The following is an 18,697-nucleotide window of genomic DNA, read 5'->3' on the forward strand; positions in this document are numbered from 1 at the left end:
ACAATTGGTTGGGGCTTGAGCCAACGGTGTAGACACCCCTAAATTCCCTTTATAGATATCAGAGAACCTGAGAAGAGGGGTTAAATGTGACATACTGGAGTAATCAGTGTTATACATGTATTTAAAAATATAATGTAAATTATATAGCATGAAACTGCCAAAGGGGCCCCTGACACACCCCAAATTAAGAATTCTTTACCTGGTTTAACCCCTTTATTTTATAGATGTGAATACTGAGTCCCAGAAAGATTTAATGACTTGCCTGCAAAATAGTAACTAGTAAGAGCAGGGATTTGAACTCAGGTCTTTTGATTCTAAATTCAATAATCTTTGTATGTTCTACTTCTGTCTAGAGTTAGATGATCTTTAAGGGAAATCCTCTTTCCTTCAGGGCTACCTTCTCTGTGGAGTAGATCCCTTTGATTTCTAGTGCCTTCCTTCTTAAGCTTGCATATATCTTGGACTTAATGGCTTTTTTATTTCTCTGTTTATTCTTTTTATATTTATATGTGTTCTTGTCTCCCCATTAGAATGTCTCTTGAGAGTAAAGAGTGGTTCTTTCATTGTCTTTATATCCCCATTGCCCAGCACTCAGTAGGCACTAAATAAATACTTATTCATTGATTGCTGATTCTGCATCTCCTAGCAGGACTGGGAACTAAGGATTAAGCCTTTTCTTCTCCAAGGGTGATTCTCAGCAGCACAAAGGACACAGGCCAGAACTAAATATTATAGAAGAGACTGGATTTTTATAGAAGATGCCTCAAACTGACCACTCCCAAGGGAGGAGAACTGGTGGGAAGATGAGAAGAAAGGAGTCTGCAGTTGTCAAAGATGAGACAATAGAGCCTATCTATGAGCAAGGTTATACCTTCCCTACCCCACAGAAGGATTCCATTTCCCAGAAGAGAAAAAAACTCAGAAACCCCAGTCAACTCTTTAGCCTTTATTCCCCATTGTTGCCTGAGAGTATTGGCTTGGGGAGGCCAGAATACTTCTTCAGTGTTCCCTTGGAGATCCATCCATCCAAGATGGTAGCAGAAGCTTTGGGCCAAGTTAGAAGAAGTTGACAACTTTTCGAAGGGATTGAACATTGGCACTGTGGGCCTGCCAGTCGTTGAAGCTCCGGTAATCTCCCCTCTCCACCACATACATGTGACCCCGGTAATTTGGTTCCTCATAGAGCACCCACCTAGGACAAAGGAAACAGGTATGGGTTATAGAAGCTGAAAATTTTGAGAAAGAGGGAAGGTTGAGAAACAGCCTCAAGGCAGAGTGTCACCCTTAATGGGGAAAAAGCTCTAGTAGAGTACACTGGGGTAGAAGGATCAGGGCACAGAAGGGTACAGGCAATAGGGTTGTTTAGCCTGAGAATCATTCCTCTACATTCTTTTGTCCTACTTGGTTCCCCTTTTGTGACTCTGTGCAGTACCAACTGAAAAGTCATAGACTAAGAGGACCCAGGCCAGGATTGGGAAAGATGCCATATTAAGATCCTAGATTTCAAGCTGAAAAAGATATTGGGGTCATTAAGTCCACCCTCTTATTTGACAAATGAAGTACCTGGAACCTAGGGAAGTTAAATTACTTGCTCAAAGTCACTGGTGATAAATGACAGAGGTGAGATTTGAACCTGAGTACCTCTGATTCCAAATCCATTGTTCTTTTCACTGTATCAGGATGCCTCAGTTCTTATTCCTTCTGGGATCACTACTGAGCAAACCAAAAGGTTGCCAATTTGGGCACACTGTCCCTCTTGTCCCCCAAGCCATTCAAGACTCAAAAAAGAGTCTGTTACTCCCTACTCAGGGGATTTTCATTTACTCATCTTTGATTTCTCTAGCCTTCCTTTAATTTGCTTCCTTCCTGAATTTCGATGCCAGTTAGACCTATACCTCATATTTAGGCATCTAATTATCCACTTTTCATTTTTAAATTATTTTGTCAGTGTAGAAATCTTTTCTCCAATTAGTTATAAAATTGCAAAGACAGGTACTATGCCTTCTCTTCTAGTCTTGTATTGGCAAACCTATGGCACGCCTGCTGGAGCATGCCAAAGGGAGCTGCTCCTCTCCCTCTCTCCATATGTGCTTGAGGACATTTCTCCCATTGCCTGCCCCTCTGCCCAGCAGCCCGTTGGGAATGCTTCCTCTTTCCTCTGTCTGGGGTAAGGAGTGGAGCTCACATGCAGCATGAGGGTTGCAGTTTGGGCCCTTAGTCTCTAAAAGGTTTGCCATCGCTTCTCTAGTCTCTAGCAAAACATCTAAGAACTAGAAATGGCATAGTAGGTGTGGAGTAATAATCTATGAAAAATCCAGGATTTTGTTAGGTGTGAGAAGTCCTCCACCTTAGTAGGCAAGTCTTAAGAGAATTAGGCTTCTGGGAGGCTAAGTAGTTCCCCACATGGATATAGCTAGAATATTGGGGAGGCCAATGGGTTCTTTTAAAAACAAAAACAACAACAACAACAACAAACCTTATTTTCTGTCTTAGAATTGATACTTAGTATTAGTTTCAAAGCAGAAGAGCAGGAGGAAGGACCAGGCAATTAGGGCTAAGCAATTTGCCCAAGGTCACACATCTAGAAAATGTCTGAGATCAGATTTGAGCCTAGGACCTCCCATCTCCAGGTCTGGCACTCTATCCACCGAACCACCTACCTGCTCCAAGCCAATAGGTTCTTGGTAGTGACTTTTAACATTTAACTGGATGCCTGACAGGGCCCCAGGCTCACATTCTTCTCACTTTTATCATGTTCTCTCCATACAGACTTACTTAGATCCAACCCTACACATTGGGGGGTGGGATCAAACCTGTGGGGTGATTCTGATATTATTCTACTGAGCTGTTCCAAATTCTCACCACCTTTCCTTGGTTTTCTGGAGGAGCATTAGCTAACAAGAGCAAAGAATCATTTTCTGTGACTAAGGCATTATAGCCCAGTGTAGACATGAGTGCCTTGAGTTGAGGGGGCACAATAAGCTTTGATGGAGGAGAGAAAAGAGAAGGTCTGGTGCAAAATGCACTGTATGGGTCACTAGACCAGGGCAACTGAGTGAGGGAAGCCCCGAGCAGCCACCAGAGTGACAATGATGGTATTAGGGATCTTGGTGTGGTACCAGAAGAGGATGGGTTGGTGCAATGAACACTGATCTTGCTTACTTCACGAATTTCTCTAGAGCCAATTCTGTCCCTAACATCCACTTCCTGGGACATGCCACTTACTTTCTCTGTACTTCAGCGTTCTTTCCTGTAAAATGTGCCTATAACGGATAAATTAGGAATAGATGATTTCTAAAGTTCTTCCCAGTCACCACACTGTATAATTCTCAAGTTTTTGCAACCTTCCTATGTCTCACTCTCTTACACACACCCACTGGCCCTTCCCAAATATCTTAGGAGCTTGGTGAAACAGTAGGTACCATCTTTTATTCTCCATGGGAAATGGACTCTTAGAGTCGGAAATAACCTTAGAGATTATCTAGCCCAACCTTCTAATTTTCACTTAAGGAAACAGAAAATGACTTGCCCAAGGTCATACAGCTAATAAATGGTCTAACCCTGGACTAAAATCCCAGTCTTCTCATTCTTAGCCCAGGTTCCTTTCCTTTCTATGCTAGGCTACCCAGGGTTAGAGAGATGAATTTGGAATGATCATTGAAAAATGGTAACCTAATCTAGGTTGCCTTAACTTTCCTGATATTGACTCCTTCTGTACAATAGTCCTCCAGTCTCACAGAATTTATCCTCCAAACCACCAGAGACAAGAAGACAAGAATATTGGCCCTGAAGAAACTGCCAGTCCTACAGAAAACTATAATGGAAGATTTTCCCTCATCATCTTACCTTCACTCTTGGGTATTATTGTCTTCCTCAACTTAGACATCTGTAAGGAGAAGAGATATGAGGAGGGAAGAAAAAGGGGAAGAAAGAAGAGTAGAGTAGGGAGAAGAAAGAAGGGAAAGGAGGAAGGGGAGGAAAGAAAGTTAGAGAGAGAGGGAGGAAGGGGACAGGCAGAGAGAGAGGGAGGGGGAGAAGAAAGGAAGGAAGGAGGGAAGGTAGTGGAAGGAGAGAGGGAGGGAGGAAGAGGAGAGACAGAGAGAGAGAGACAGAGAGAGAGACAGAGAGAGGGAATAGAGTAAGGAATAGCCAGAGGGCTCCAGTGTGGGGAAAGCTCAAGCTGAGTTGGCTGCATTCCCAGGCCCAAAGCCAGAGCAATCATCTCATTTCCATAAGTCCTAAGTCCACCCACGACCACAGGCTTTGGGTGACCCCCAAAGGACTCAGTTTTATCCCCTTCCCCCTCCACCATGAACCAATGGGGCTTAAGTGTGTGGGAATGTCCGAAGCTGGGCCCAGAGACACAGCATGGTACTCCAGGTTTCCATAGAACCCAAATGAAGTGCAATGAGAATAGGGCTGGAACCTGAAGGCACCAAATTCCATCCCCACCCCCTCCCTAAAGCTACGAACAATGCTACGATTTTGAGAGGGACGTTGGGGGAAGGGTGAGAGAAGAGAAGGCAGTAAGGCAGATGGAGAGGGGGTACTGGAAAAAGATAAAGAAGGTTTGGGGGGAAGGAAACTCAGCCCCCCTAAAGCGGGGCAGTGTCGGGGAAGAGGGTGGGCAGCCCCCACTCCTAGCCCGCTCCTTCACTTCCCTCTCAGGTCACCAACCAGTAGCTATTGGACCAGCTTCATCAGAGAAGGCGAAGCTCTTCTGGGCATGTCCTGTTCTGACCATTTTCTAGTTCTGATTTTGGTATCTCTCCTCTCCTCCCTCCCCCCCCCCCCCCCCCCCCCCCCCCCGTTACCCACCAGCACAGACTCTTCCAGGGCTCGATCCCCGGGGATCGTTTCGGGAAAGAATGGTTAGGAGAGTGTTTGCCAGAGCAAAGCACTTCCCCTATTGCGCTCTCCCAGGAGTCCAGCCTTCTGGGATGTCATTCCAGGAATTCATTGCTGTTGATCCAGAGGGGAAAAAATCCCTGGCATCCAAGAGCCCCCTGCAACTCCCCTCCCCCCAGAACTTGCCCCGGGAGACATCTCTGTCCAGATTGACCCTCTCTCCTTCCCTGCCAGCTTTTGAGAGCTTTCTTTATTGGAATACGTTTCTATTCATGAATTTCTAAACCACTTCTTGGTGGCTCCTCGGGCCAGTCAATGGGGGAATCTCAGGTTGCTTTCTGTATGGGGCCAGGTGGTAGAGATGGCCTTTAAAAGACACCCCTCAGCTGATTACTATCCCTAGCATGAAACAATTCCAGACCTGAAGAGCTAGATTCTGCTGAATCTAGGCAGAAGAAAGAGAGGAGAGAGGCAGAGCTTCAGAAAGACAAGGACCCAAAGAGAAAAAGAAAGGAATCCAGAGATCCAGAAACCGAGGCTGAGGGACATGGAGGAAAGCAAAGCCAGAGCTAGAGTGGGGGGGGGGGGAGGAAGGAAGGCAAAGAGAGGGGCAGAACGGTGCATTCCTCCAAGTCCCTCTGAATTCAGGGACACGGCACAAGGCACACAGCAAGAAGTCAGTTTGACCCAAGGCCAAGTGCAAAGGCTAGTCGAGCAAATGGAGAATCTTTTTCTTTGCCCCTATCCTCCCTCCCCCCTCCTTGTTGCTGCCGTTCGAGCCCCTCAAGTCTGCTAACTTGAACAATGGGTCCAGTTTCTTTGGTAAGGGTGGGGTAAGATGCTGGCACAAGGTTAGACCCTAAATCTTATGTTAAGAAAACAGATTCCCTCCCAACTGCCTCTTCTTATGGGGTCAAACCCTGGGGATATCTAAATTGACTTGGGTGCAGCAAGAGGGAGTATCCTGCTGGGCACACTGTTCCAAACTTTGATGCAAGGATGCGAAAGGGGAGAGGGGGCATAGGGTGGAGGCGTCCTTGCCTTGTCTTGATTAAATGGTAATTTTGGGACTTAGAATCATTAGATCTATTTATGGAAGGGATCTAAGAGCTCACTTAGTCCAGCGATCACATTCCATCCTAACAGAGGAATGTCTGGCTTCTACTTGAATATTTCCAGGGATGGGGAACTCATTATCTAACAATATGATTTGTTCCATTTTCAAGTGGCTCCTAACTGATAGCAAGTTCATCTTTATATTATCTCTAGATCTGCCTCTCTACGTCAGCCATCCATTGGTCTTCGTACTACCTTCTGGAGCTACACAGAACAAGTCTAATCCCTCCTCAAAGCAATTATCATGTCCCAGCCTCCTAAAACTTCTGTTCACCCAACCAAATGTCCCTGATTCCCTCGGCCATTCCTCTTCTATAAAGACCTGGACAAGATACTCCCTTTGTGCTCTGACCCATGCTGAGTGCAGAGGGATGATTCCATCCCTTGTTCTGAATACTTTCATTCCATTCACATCATGTTAGCTTTTGAGTAGTTACATCACGCTGCTGACTCACTGAATTGTCCCTAAAATTCCCAATTTTTCCTTTGAAACTGCTATCTAGCTCCTTGTAGCAACCACAGCCTGTACTTTCAGAGTTGTTGGCTTTTTAAGCCCAAGTGTAACACTTTGCATTTGTCCCTGCTGAATGTCATCATTTCTTATTTAATATGTGACTGCAACTGACTCAGGTCTTCCATAGGTATTACAAGTTGCAGTTGCTCCGTTTATGGGATTAGAAAGGCCAAATTACACTAAGGGGTTGATGATTGATATCAGTTTATGTTTTGATTTTAAGGGCATGTGCATTTTTATAGGAAATATCTAAACCAAAGGAATAGTTTTCTAATGGTGGAATTTTAGGCATTGTGGCACACAGGTTGGTTGAGTATATATTTTCTAAGCAGGGTGGCTACATATTTGGGAATGGTGCTGGAGCTCAGGCTAAAGTACAGAAGAAAATACCCTAGTTCCCTCAAAGTCTCCAAGATGTTGACTGAGGCCAGTGCCCAGTCTAGAATTAAGCCTAGAATGCTCTCTTTCTTCCCTCTTTCTCCTCTCCCTATCCAAATTCTTAGTTTATCTTATTCTTTAAATTGCCAGGGACCAGGGAGCTCTACTACCTCTTGGCCTTCTCTGTGTGCTGTGTTCATTACTTTCCTCATTTTCTACCTCCCATTTACATGTTGTATTTCCCTGTTACAAAGTCAGCTCCTTGAGGAGAGGGATGATCCTGAATGCTTGTATTTGTATTTATTATTTGGCACAGTGCTAGGCACAGAGCAAGCACTTAGTAAAAACTCTGTCATCTATTTCTAATAACTCTGTCTGTCTGTCTGTCTGTCTGTCTCTGTGTCTGTCTGTCTATCTATCTTTCTTGCCTGTCCATTCATCTACCTAATCTGTCTATGTGTCCATCCAGGCCATGTCAGATAATCTATTTATCCCCCAGGGAACAATGGAGCACTCAGCACACTCAATAGTATCTGGCCCTTCCTCCCTCCACCCCCATAACCAGGACTTTCTCTTTTTGTAACTCTGGGTATGGAGAGGGCTCCCTTGCCATTAGCTTTTGCCATATAGGAGGCCCAAGAGAAATTGGCACCCTACTGAGCCACCGTACAGAGATGTCTGGGCCCACATTCCTCTGATGTGTTCCACCCTGGTCAGTTGGGACAAGGAAGAATTGAGAGCTTCCAGGAGGTGAGATGCCTCCCTCAGTGCCCCTCCGCGCCCAACCTGATGCATACGGCATCCAGAATATGGTCTTCCTCCTAAAACAGGAGTTCTTGGCTTTCTTTTTAATCTCATGAAACCCTTGAGCTGCCTGGTGAAGCCTTCGCAGAGTAATGCCGGTCACCCACACTCACAGTTGACAGGAATGCTAAATTTCCGTGAGAGGTTAGTGAAAATTAAGAGGTTATTTTTTCCCTTCCAAGTTCATAGAACTCTCCCTCCCAAATTCATCTCTGGACTCCTCGTGGTCTATGGACCTCCATTTAAGAACTTCTGCTCTGCAAAGATAATATTCTTCATGCATAACTGTGAGAGCCATTCCTGCTAAGTCCTGAAGCCTCCAGAAACAGGGGCATCACTTTAAATTTCAGACCCCCAAAGAATTGCAAAGAATCTTCTGCCTTCTCCAGTCAGCCTTGAGGCCAAGGATAAAGTAGGAGTGTACTCTAGTGCCCTCCCATTTTCCCTTTCAGTGAGTGACCTGCTGTGTTAGCCTGGCATTGGACCCCTCTCCAGTTCAAAATCCTTCTGCAACATTGCCCTTTTTATACAGTCTCCTGTGCTCTAGACTCATCTTTTCTCCTCCTCATCAAGACTCGCCCTATTAGCTACCCCTTTGGAAAGACCATCTCCTAGGGAGGTATGGAAGACTGTTATTAGCTTAATGTGTTCTTCTCTCCAGAGGATGTGCATTTTAACAGGGTAAGTCTCAACCGAAGGAATTACTTTATTTGTTTGTTTGTTTTTAAGTCCTTACCTTATGTCTTAGAGTTGATACTATACCACTTCCAAGGCAGAAGGACGGTAAAGGCTAGGCAATTGGAGTGAAATGACTTGCCCAGGATCATATTGCTAAGAAACGTCTCAGGCCAAATTTAAACCCCTTGTCTGAGCGTGTCTCTCTCTCCACTGAGCCACCTAGCTGCCCCAGGACTTTCTAATAGTGGAATTTTAAGCACTGTACCAGGAAGGCTGTCTGGGTGGCTATTTTTGTGCAGAGTGGCCCAAGCGATCCAAACAAGGGAAAATCATGCCAGGAGTACCCTTCGAGCTATATCTACTCCTTCTGTGGGCAGAACAGCCCCGTTATTCAGCTGAGGAACCCTTACCATCAAGATCGGCATCTGCCCCCAAACACAGCAGTTGTTGCTAAAGCAATAACCAGGCTTCCCATCTCCCTTTCAGCCTCTAGTTTACTCACGCTCCATCTCCGTACACCTTGATGGCATTGACGCAGTTCTTGGCCCAGCCCTGGCTCTGGAGGAAGGGGCAATCCTCCGTAAACTCCAGGCACTGGCCTGTGAAGTTGCAGCCTTCAAAGATTTCCAGGCGATAGTGTTCCCCATGCTGCTCCGAGATCAGAAGGATTTGTGGGAGAAAAGAGGACAAGAAAGAAATAGCTGAGTTTTCATTTGTCCGTTTGTTTGATTTTTGTGTCTCCCTCCCTAACCAAGAACCTAAGCAATAAGTGTGTGGAAGGTTAGAGCTATAAGGGACCTAGAGAAGGTCTCACTCAACCTCTTCATTTAATAGATGGGGAAAATAAGGACTAGAGAGGAGAGACGACTTGTCCAGGGTCACACAGAGACCTTGTCTGTGACACAGCTGGGATGGGAATATGAACCTGTTGTCCATCCATCGAAGTCTCTTTCCACTAAGAAGTCATTGCGCAGGATTGGATGGGGATATGATTGGGGATGTAGACTCTAAATAATCACTCTATTGCAAATATTCATAATATGGAAATAGATTTTGAACAATGATACATGTACAACCCAGTGGAATCACTCTTCAGCTCTGGGAGGTGGGAAAAAAGAAGGGAAGAAAAGAATATGAATCATGTAACCATGGGAAAAAAATTATAAATTAATGAATTAAATGAAAAATGAAAAATAAAAAAAGAAGTCATTACGCTGATATGATCACTACCTTGTTCTGTCTTTTTGCTCTTTCAAAATGTTTTCATTCTAATGCCCAGTGGACTTACGCGTCGGCTATGGGGGGTGGGGGGGAGGAAAAGAAAATGATCTATGTCTTTAACGAATAATGCTTGGAAATGACCAAATAAAATATATTTTAAAAAAAAATGTTTTCATATGTAATATCTCCTTTATTCCTTATAGTACCCATTGGTGCTTCCAGAGAAGAGAAACTGAAGGCAAGAGAGAGTCTGTGACTTACCCAAGATTACATACTTAGCCTCTGTTTATCTCAGCTTCCTTCTCTGTAAAATGGGGATGAATAATGATAGCACCTACTTCCTACGGTTGTTGTGAGGAACAAAGGAGATAATAATTATAAATTGCTTAGCACAGTGCCTGGCACATAGTAAGTGCTTTATAAATGTTAGCTAACATCATCATCATCATCATCATTATCATACACTGAATCAGTACCTGAAAGAGGACTAGAACTCAGGTCTCCACTCCCAGTGAAGAGACCTGTTTATATTATGTGTACTCATATGCACATACCCCCACCCCAATTATACAAGGGGTAGCAGAGTGTACAGTAGAGTCCAAGAAACCAAGGTCTGAATCCCAACTCAGATCCTTACTGTCTAAATGGCAAAGTCACAATGAAATGTACTATGTAAGAGTTTAACTTCTATCATCTTTTCCTGTTTTCCTTTGAATATAAAAATGTTCTCTGTCCAGTGTAAGAATTGGAATAATATTTCTACCCAGAGATACATTTTACAAAGTTTATTAAAAAGGGTAGACAATCATTCCTCTAAGGAACCTGACCACGTGCAAGTCTCTTCCTCCTGGCACAACTGTGTTATGTCAGGAATGTTTGATGGGCAGGTCAAACTACTCAGGAGCGGACGGGAATGAACTTCCTTGACACACCAGTTCATCCCCAGCATCGTCACCATGATCGCACTGGGCTTTTGTGAAGAAAGGGTTTTGCAAAGACCAGGATGAAGTCAAATGTGAATTATTATCATCGCTGTAACCAGCATATGTCCCTTCCCACCTTGCCAGGAAGGCTACATGCTACCCACTCTAATGGGCTCGGATTGCTTAAATTTTTAAAAAGGAATAGAAAGCTTTTCTTCAAACCCAAAGCCAGAAATATAAAATAGACAATAAAGAAACATCTATTTTTGCTGAAGCCACTCCTGGGATTTGCATCACCATTCACTTGGAGCAGGAAATACATAGCCTTGTAAAAATAATGTGCATTTCCAGAGGAAAAAGAGAGAACATTGTTCCAACATCCTGGCCCTCCGGGTCCTTCAGCGTTAGTGTGAGTAAATTCCTTTGGGAAGCTCTGGACTTCGGCTGCACATGAATCTGTGATGCAAGTTGGCCTCAAGGATATTTTTTTATGAAAACAGCATTCACAAAATACCTAGTATATTTTTCATATAAATAGCATTATGCAGACTTTGGTGCCAACAATTTTAATTCCTTTCTCCAACAGCCATGGCCTTGCTGAGATGCTGGGAAATCATTTTTAACCATTTGAATTGCCAAAGTTCAGCTGGCTTTGCAGCAATGTCACGTCAAGATAGGATCCAACCCACGGAGGGGCTTGCATGGTCCCCGACCCCCAGATATTTGTCAGGCAATGCAAGTTCAAGGTTACTCATCTGGGCAAATCCTCTTGCTTCCACTCCAAGGATATATACGACTCACAGCTGGACAGCATGCACTCTGGTGGTTCACTTCAGTGATGAGGAGACCCTACCAAGGCTAGCTATCATTTTCCACCACAGGACTAGGAAATCACGCTGGGAGTACTGCTCTGACACCCTTTGGTTTAGGGAGCCCTAGTCCAAAAGCCAGGATGGGCACTCACCATTCCCACTGGTCGACAGGAACCCATGTGGTCGTTGTGGCCGTTCCAACGATAGAAGTCAGGATATTCGCCACGTTCCAAGATGAACTGCTGTCCTCGGAAGTCTGGGTGGTCAAAGCAAATCCAGGCACCACTCTCAACTCGGATAGAATTGACCCTGTTCATGAAGCCTCGGTCCTGGAAGTTGTCACAGTCCCCACAGACCTCCAGCTTCCGACCAGTGAAGTACTTGCCCTCATAGAAAATAATCTGAGGATTTGATGGGAAATGGGCCAGATTAGGGAGAGGAAGCAAAGAATTTTCTCCACATAGATCACTTATGAAAGAATATGAACAAAATGTTCTTAAAGAAGACTATAAAATATCAAGAAATAAATGCAAGATTGATACAAATAATTAATGATAATAGAAGTACAAATTAAAATAACTTTAAGATTTTACTTTATACCTAGAAAATTGGGGGGTGGGGGGAGGAAGGAATGATAAAAGATAGAAATAGTCAATGTTGGAGGAATTTCAGGAAGCCAGGCAAATGAATACATTGTTGGTGGAACTATGAATTATCACAATCATTTATTTATTATTTTTTATTCAAAGATGTTTTATTTTCCTGATTACATGTAATAACAATTTTCAACATACATTTTCTAAATTTATAAGATCCAAATGATCTCTCTCCCTCCCCCTTCTTGGAGATGGTAAACAATTTGATCTGGTTTATACATGCATTATCATGCAAAGCATACTTCCATCTTGATTGTTGTTGTAAGAGAATAGTTATATAAAATCAAATCCCCCAAATAGAATCATAAATAACCGAATGTGGGAGATAGTATTCTTTGATCTGTGTCTGATTCCAACAGTTCTTTCTTTAGAGGTGGATAGCGTCCTTTGTCTCCAGAATTGTCTCAGATAATTGTATTATTGCAATTGTTTAAAAAAACATAGAAGCATAGATTTAGAACTAGAAGGGACCTCAGAGATCGACTAGTCCAACTCCATTATTTTACAGATAAAGAAACTGAGGTCAAGAGAGAGGAAGCGTCTTGCAAGAGATCACATAGTAAATAATAAAGTTTGCACTTGAAACCAGATCCTCATTGATCCTCTGAATGAGTTTTCTGCTGTATTCTGATGCCAACAATTTAAAATTATATGAGAAAAGCCACTCAACTGTTCATATATTTGGCACAGATAAACTACTTTATGTCCCAAGAAAGTCAAAGACAGAAGTCTCATACCTAACAAAATATTTATAGCAGTATTTCTTGTGGTACAAGAAAAAAAAAGAAGCCAAATGGATGGCCATCAGTTGAGGAATAGTGTAAGAAATTGGGGCATATGCAATTCAATAAGAATCTGTGAATGACTACTATGTGCCAGGCAACAGTGCTACAAAACTTCCTTGCCTTCAAGGAATTTACATTCCCTTAAAAATAAACAGGCAGCTCACAGATGAATGTATACAAATTACATACAAAGTAATTGAGGAAGGCACTAACAACTAGGAGGATGGAGCACAGTATCTTCTATATATCTAGAGATTGATAAAGAAAATGAGGAGAAGGGAACATTTAATAAGCACCTACTATGTGCCAAGCATGGCTTGTGCTTTGTGTTTTATGAGTATTATTTCATTATATCCTCACAATAATCCTGGGTGGTAGGTGCTAATAATATTCCCATTTTACAGCTGAGGAAACTGAGATCCACAGAGTTCAGGTCATTGGGATCACACAGCTAATAAGTATATAAGGTCAAATTTGAACTTAGATTTTCCTGACTCCAGGCTTAGCAATCTATTTTCTGAGCCACCTAGATGGCCGTGCATATATACATATGTGTACATGTGCATGTACTCACACATATACATACACGTACACATACATGTTTCTTTTTAAAAATCCAAAAGGCATAAAACTTTTTGGAAAAAAATGTTCTTTTGACTTTGGGATAGTTTATAAAAAGTCCCCACCCCCATGATTAATAATCAATCATGTATTAAGTGACTACTCTGTGCCAGGCACTTTTCTAAGCACTGCCTTCTGTCCCCTAACTTAAAAACCTCTCAAAGGCACATTTCCAAGTTGTTCAGTTACTTCATTCTGACTCCTCATAACCCCATTTGGGATTTTCTTGGCAAAGATACTAGAAATTGTTTGCCATTTCCTTCTCTGGTTCATTTTGCAGATAAGAAAACTGAGGCAAACAGGGTTAGTGACTTGCCCAGGGTTACACAGCTAGTGTTAGAGGCTATATTTGAACTCAGATCTTCCTAACTCCAGGCTTGGCACTTTATCCACTATGTCACCAAGCTGCCACATTTCCAAGACATATCTTGAAATTACTGGGTTCTAAACACAGTCTACATAGGTATATCCTGGGAATGGAAGCCTGTATGTTGTAATGCACCAAGAATCTTGCTACTTGGGAGTAGTGGGGTGTCTCAGTGGACTGAGAGTCAAGCCTGGAGATAGGAGATCCTGGGTTCAAAAAGTGACTCAGATACTTCCTAACTGTGTGTCCCTGGATAAGTCACTTAACCACTTTCATAAGTCATCTAACCCCCCTAGACCTTACCACTCTTCTGCTTTAGATCTGATACACAGCATTGATTCTAAGATGGAAGGGTAGGGGTATTAACAACAACAAAAAAAGCTTTTTTTCCAATCATGAACAAAAGGACCTGGGAAGAAGGAATGATGATAACTATGGTGGGAAAAGAAATAAGGATAATTATGGGAGAGGAGATGGGAGGGATGTCTGTGTGTATCTATAGTATGTGTGGCCATACCATCCTTATTGGCCATGCCAGGATACCATTGTTAAACAGGGCTGGAGTCAGGTTTGAGGTGCAACTGTGCTACTTATTGAGGGTCTTCAGACAAGTCCCCTTCCTTTCTCAGTCTAGAGGTAGGAATGGGTATGAGAAGAGCTCTAAGGCCAGTGGTTTATGCACAGAATTGGAAGATAGTGTTAGTGTCAGTGGATTTGAGTACATGGAGCATAGTGGAAAGAGGTGAGTAAAATGTAAGAAGACTGGAGAAGTCAGAAAGGACCAATGCTCCTAAAAGGGCTTTGAATGCCAAACGAAGGATGCTATATTTGATCTTGGAAGTTATAGGGAGCCACTGGAGTTTATTGAATAGGGAAAGAAGATGATCAGATCTGTGCTTTAGGAAGATTGATTGACAAGCACTTTTCTCTCTGTCTTAACAAAATCTCTTGTATAGATGCTCCTCTCTCCTCTGACACTGTCACCTCATCACCTCACTCCTGGTCTATTGCAATAACCCACTGGTTGGTTCTTCTGACTTGCTTCCCAATTCTAGTCTATCATCCATTCAACTGCTAAAACAATCTACACCAAGTCCAAGTATGACTCTGTCACCTTCTACTTCCAGGATTAGAAATAAAATCCTCTTTTTGATTTCAAAAACTCTTTGGAAACAACCTCCTTTCTAGCCTCCTGGGCTGCGTAAGCTTTGCTCTACCCTACAGTTCCATCCATTGCCACTGGCCTCCTTTGTTTTCCTTAAAGAAGGCATTCCATTTCACAACTGAATTTCTACTGGCTGTTGTCTATGCCTGAAATTCTCTGCCTCCTAATTTCCCTGGTTTCCTTCAAATTTCAGCTAAATTCCCACCTTCTACAGGAAGCCCTCTCTAATTCTCCCTTTTATCCCTCTCCCACCACCACTAGGGTCTTCTTTCTGGGATTACCTCTTTTTATATATCCGGTATGCATCTCATACCTTTCAGATTGGCTAATATGATCAAAAAGGAAGATGGGAAATGTTGGAGGGGATGTGGGAAAACTGGGACACTAATACACTGTTGATGGAGCTCTGGAGAACAATATGGAACCATGCTCAAAAGGCCATAAAACTATGCATATACCTTTTGACTCAGCAAAATATGACCCAGCAAAAAATAAATCTACTGGGTCTATATACCAAAGAGATCAGAGATAAGGGAAAAGGACCTACTTATACAAAAAAAAATTTGCTGCTCTTTTTGTAGTGTCAGAGAACTGGAAACTGAGGGAATTCCTCATCAGTTCCATAACTGAATAAGTTATGGTATAACTGGTTGTAATGGAATATATTTTGCCTTAAGAAATGAACAAGATGAATTTTTTAAAATGAATCATTAAATGTCAGATAATTATTTCTAGAAAATTGTTTCTACATGGAGTTGAAAACAATTTTAAAGTTGAAAATATATCTAGTATGCATATAATTGTTTGTCTATATTCTCCTTCATTAGAATATGAACTCTTGGGGGCAGCTGACTAGCTCAATAGATTGAGAGCCAGGCCTAGAGATGAGAGGTCCTAGGTTCAAATATGACCTCACACACTTCCCAGCTGTGTGACCCTGGGCAAGTCACTTAACCCCCATTGCCTAGACCTTACCACTTTTCTGCCTTGGAACCAATACACATTATTGATTCCAAGATGGAAGGTAAGGGTTTTAAAAAAAAAAAAGAATATGAACTCTTTAAGGGCATGGGGTGTTTTTGCCTTTCTTTTCAATCTCCAGTGCTGAGTGCAGTGCCTGGTGCATAGTAAGTACCTAATAAATACCCATTGGTGTGACTTGACTTATTAAGCATATACTTATGTACTAATTATTGTGTATTGCTTTATGTTCACTTATCTTTGTACATGTATGCTCCCAAGAGAATGTTAAGATCCTTGAGAGAAGTGACTTCTTTCTTGTTCTTGTTCTTGTTCTTGTTCTTGTTCTTGTTCTTGTTCTTGTTCTTGTTCTTGTTCTTCTTGTTCTTGTTCTTGTTCTTCTTCATTTTTAAAAATCTTTATATGCCGAACCCTAGCACAGTGTCTTATCCATAGTAGGCACTTAATATATATTTGTTGAATTGAGTCAAAACTGATATAGTGCCTACCCTCAAGGAATTTACATTCTACTGGGTTGTAAGGAATGTGCTTTGTAAATGGCAAAGCATTATGTAGAAAGAGAGGTGATTATTATCATTCTGAGATTCTGCCCTGTCTTCTCCAATAGATGCATGGTAGTCTATCTTGAAGTCATAGAGTCAGTCATAATGTAAATTTGCAGTTAATGAAAATACATGGATATTTGACAAGAAAATAATTGCTAATGCATGGAAGAACACATTTAAAATGGGTCTGCTCCCCCACTGTATGGTAATGAAAAGTATCAACTTAGAAGGGGCTTCTTTCGTGAGCCCCAAACTATTTTTCTTTAACGGGTCCGTCATTTTCATGGATTCTATACTTCTGTGGGTTTTAATTTGTATTTATTTATTAATTTAAAACCTTTCTCTTCCATCTTAGAATTAATACTGTCTATTGGTTTCAAGACAGAAGAGTAGTAAGAGCTAGGTAATGGGGATTAAGTGACTTGCCCAGGCTCACACAGGTAGGAAGTATCTGTGTTCAGATTTGAGCCTTCAATCTCCTGCCTCTAGGCCTGGCTTTCAATCCACTGAGCTACCTAGCTGCCCCCATTTTAATTTTTTTTAAAGGGATGAAAACCCTTTCAAGCCTGAATATACTACTCTATCAGTTCATATAAAGAAAAAATTCCTGACAATTAGAATTATCCAGAAGTGGAGTAGACTGCTTTTGAAAGCAAGCAGTTCCCTCTCACTAGAGGCCTCTACAAGAAGACTATATAACTATATTTGGGGACATTGTTTGTGTGTGTGTGTGGGGGGGGTGGGGGTGACGAATTCCTATTGGGATCCAGAGTTGGACTAGATGAATTTTGAGTTTTCTAAAATCTTTGAATCTATGAACCCTGAGATCCTTTCCAGCACTGATTAAAAAAAAAATGTGTTGTATAACCTATATCAGATTACTTGCTGCCTGGGGAGGGAAGAAAGGAGGGAGAGAAAAAGAATTTGGATTGCAAAATGTCAGAAAACAAATGTTAAAAACGATTTCTACATTTCATTGGAAATAAGAAAAATACTTTTAAAAATGTATGTGTCCTGAGGTTGCCTGCATAGTGATCAGTGATTTGGAAAGGAAAGGGTGGGATGGGGGTGGGGGGTGGGGAGTAGAAAAGTATAAGTTAGAAGAAGAAAAAGACAAGGTAGAGAAATGAGCACAGGCCATGTTTCTAAAAGTTAAAGGGACCTTAGTCCTAGTTCAACCCTTCCTAGTACAAATTATGAAGCCAATCAACTAATATTTGTTAAGAATCTGCTATGCACCAGGCACTGTGCTAAGCCCTGGGGATAGGTGCAAGAAAAGTCAAGTGGGCAAGCATTTATTAAATGGTGACTTACATGCTGAAGCCCCCAGAGGACGATATGACTTCCCAAGCAGGAAGCCTTACAGGTCTCCTGATTCTAGACCCATCTGTTCTCTCCACTGCAGCCCTTTTTAAGCAAACCTGTTCAAGCTGAATGAGCCAAACAGATAGTATCCTAGAACCAAAGCTGTACATCACTGTATATCACGGGGTCATCTAGGCTATCCCCCTCATCTTACAGATGAGGAAGGTGAGGCTCAAGGATGTGAAGTGACTTGTGTAAGGTCACAGACTGATATGAGGGATCTACATCAGGTGCTCTGTCTGCCAGGAGTCTATGAAACTATTATGTACTGAGTGGGGGGGAGTGGTTCACCTTAGGGAAGGATTCTTCACTATAGCATTTTTTTAAAAGAAAACTTCCCTAGAGCATTTAGAGTACAGTATAATTTATAAGAATTTGATTTTCACACAACTTTTCCCCCACTTCCATTCCCCCCACATCCATTTGCATCAAGAGCAGACAACAGAAGAACCAATTAGCTGCTTGTAACCAAATCTTCATCCTTATTCTCTGCTCAATGGACTTCAACCCCATGCTCTCTCTACCCAGTTAGGTTAGCTTTTCTGACCTCCCACCCTTGGCTCTCACCCAGAGCCTGCTTTCCCCAGGCTGTACTCACTTTCCCGGAATACTGCGACATGTTCCACCTACAGATGTATAGAGTCCCAGATGTGCCCCTGGACCCACCGTGACTTGTGACGTGGGGGCAGTTGGATGCCCCAATATATAGAGGGGCTGGAGGCGCCATCTCAGGGCTTGGAGCTTACGGACAATGACCTAGCCCTCAGGGCTTTAGAGCTAGTGCTTTGTCGGCAGCCTGCCCCTGCTGGGGCCCTGCTGATGCCAGGGTTTGATTGAACATCGATAATAGGACAAAAGATTTGCTTGGCCTGGACCGCGACCTATTAGTGACGATGAGTGCTTTCCTGCCATCTGGGC

The 18,697-nt window shown here is 42.5% G+C and overlaps 1 protein-coding gene across 1 annotated transcript; it reads right to left on the reverse strand.

Annotated features, from left to right (window-relative positions):
• Window positions 1–638: 638 nt before the first annotated feature.
• On the reverse strand, window positions 639–18,473 carry CRYGN (crystallin gamma N). Its single transcript, XM_007504630.3, has 4 exons — window positions 18,378–18,473; window positions 11,447–11,695; window positions 8,841–8,986; window positions 639–1,192 (listed from the first exon to the last, which is right to left on the reverse strand). The coding sequence occupies exons 1-4, from the start codon at window positions 18,396–18,398 to the stop codon at window positions 1,057–1,059; spliced, it is 552 nt and encodes a 183-aa protein (XP_007504692.2). The 5' UTR covers window positions 18,399–18,473; the 3' UTR covers window positions 639–1,056.
• Window positions 18,474–18,697: the final 224 nt, after the last annotated feature.

This window comes from Monodelphis domestica, chromosome 5 (assembly GCF_027887165.1).
Source record: "Monodelphis domestica isolate mMonDom1 chromosome 5, mMonDom1.pri, whole genome shotgun sequence".
In the NCBI taxonomy this organism is placed as follows: domain Eukaryota; kingdom Metazoa; phylum Chordata; class Mammalia; order Didelphimorphia; family Didelphidae; genus Monodelphis; species Monodelphis domestica.

What these genes read in the sequence shown, in the direction of transcription:
- CRYGN (XM_007504630.3), bottom strand. Translation starts at nt 18,398, where the DNA reads ATGTCGCAGTATTCCGGGAAA. An exon ending in CCTGTCGACCAGTGGGAATG is followed by an intron (nt 8,987 to 11,446) that starts GTGAGTGCCCAT and finishes ATCTCGGAGCAG; the next exon opens with CATGGGGAACACTATCGCCT. An exon ending in AAGGTGTACGGAGATGGAGC is followed by an intron (nt 1,193 to 8,840) that starts GTGAGTAAACTA and finishes CCTTTGTCCTAG; the next exon opens with GTGGGTGCTCTATGAGGAAC.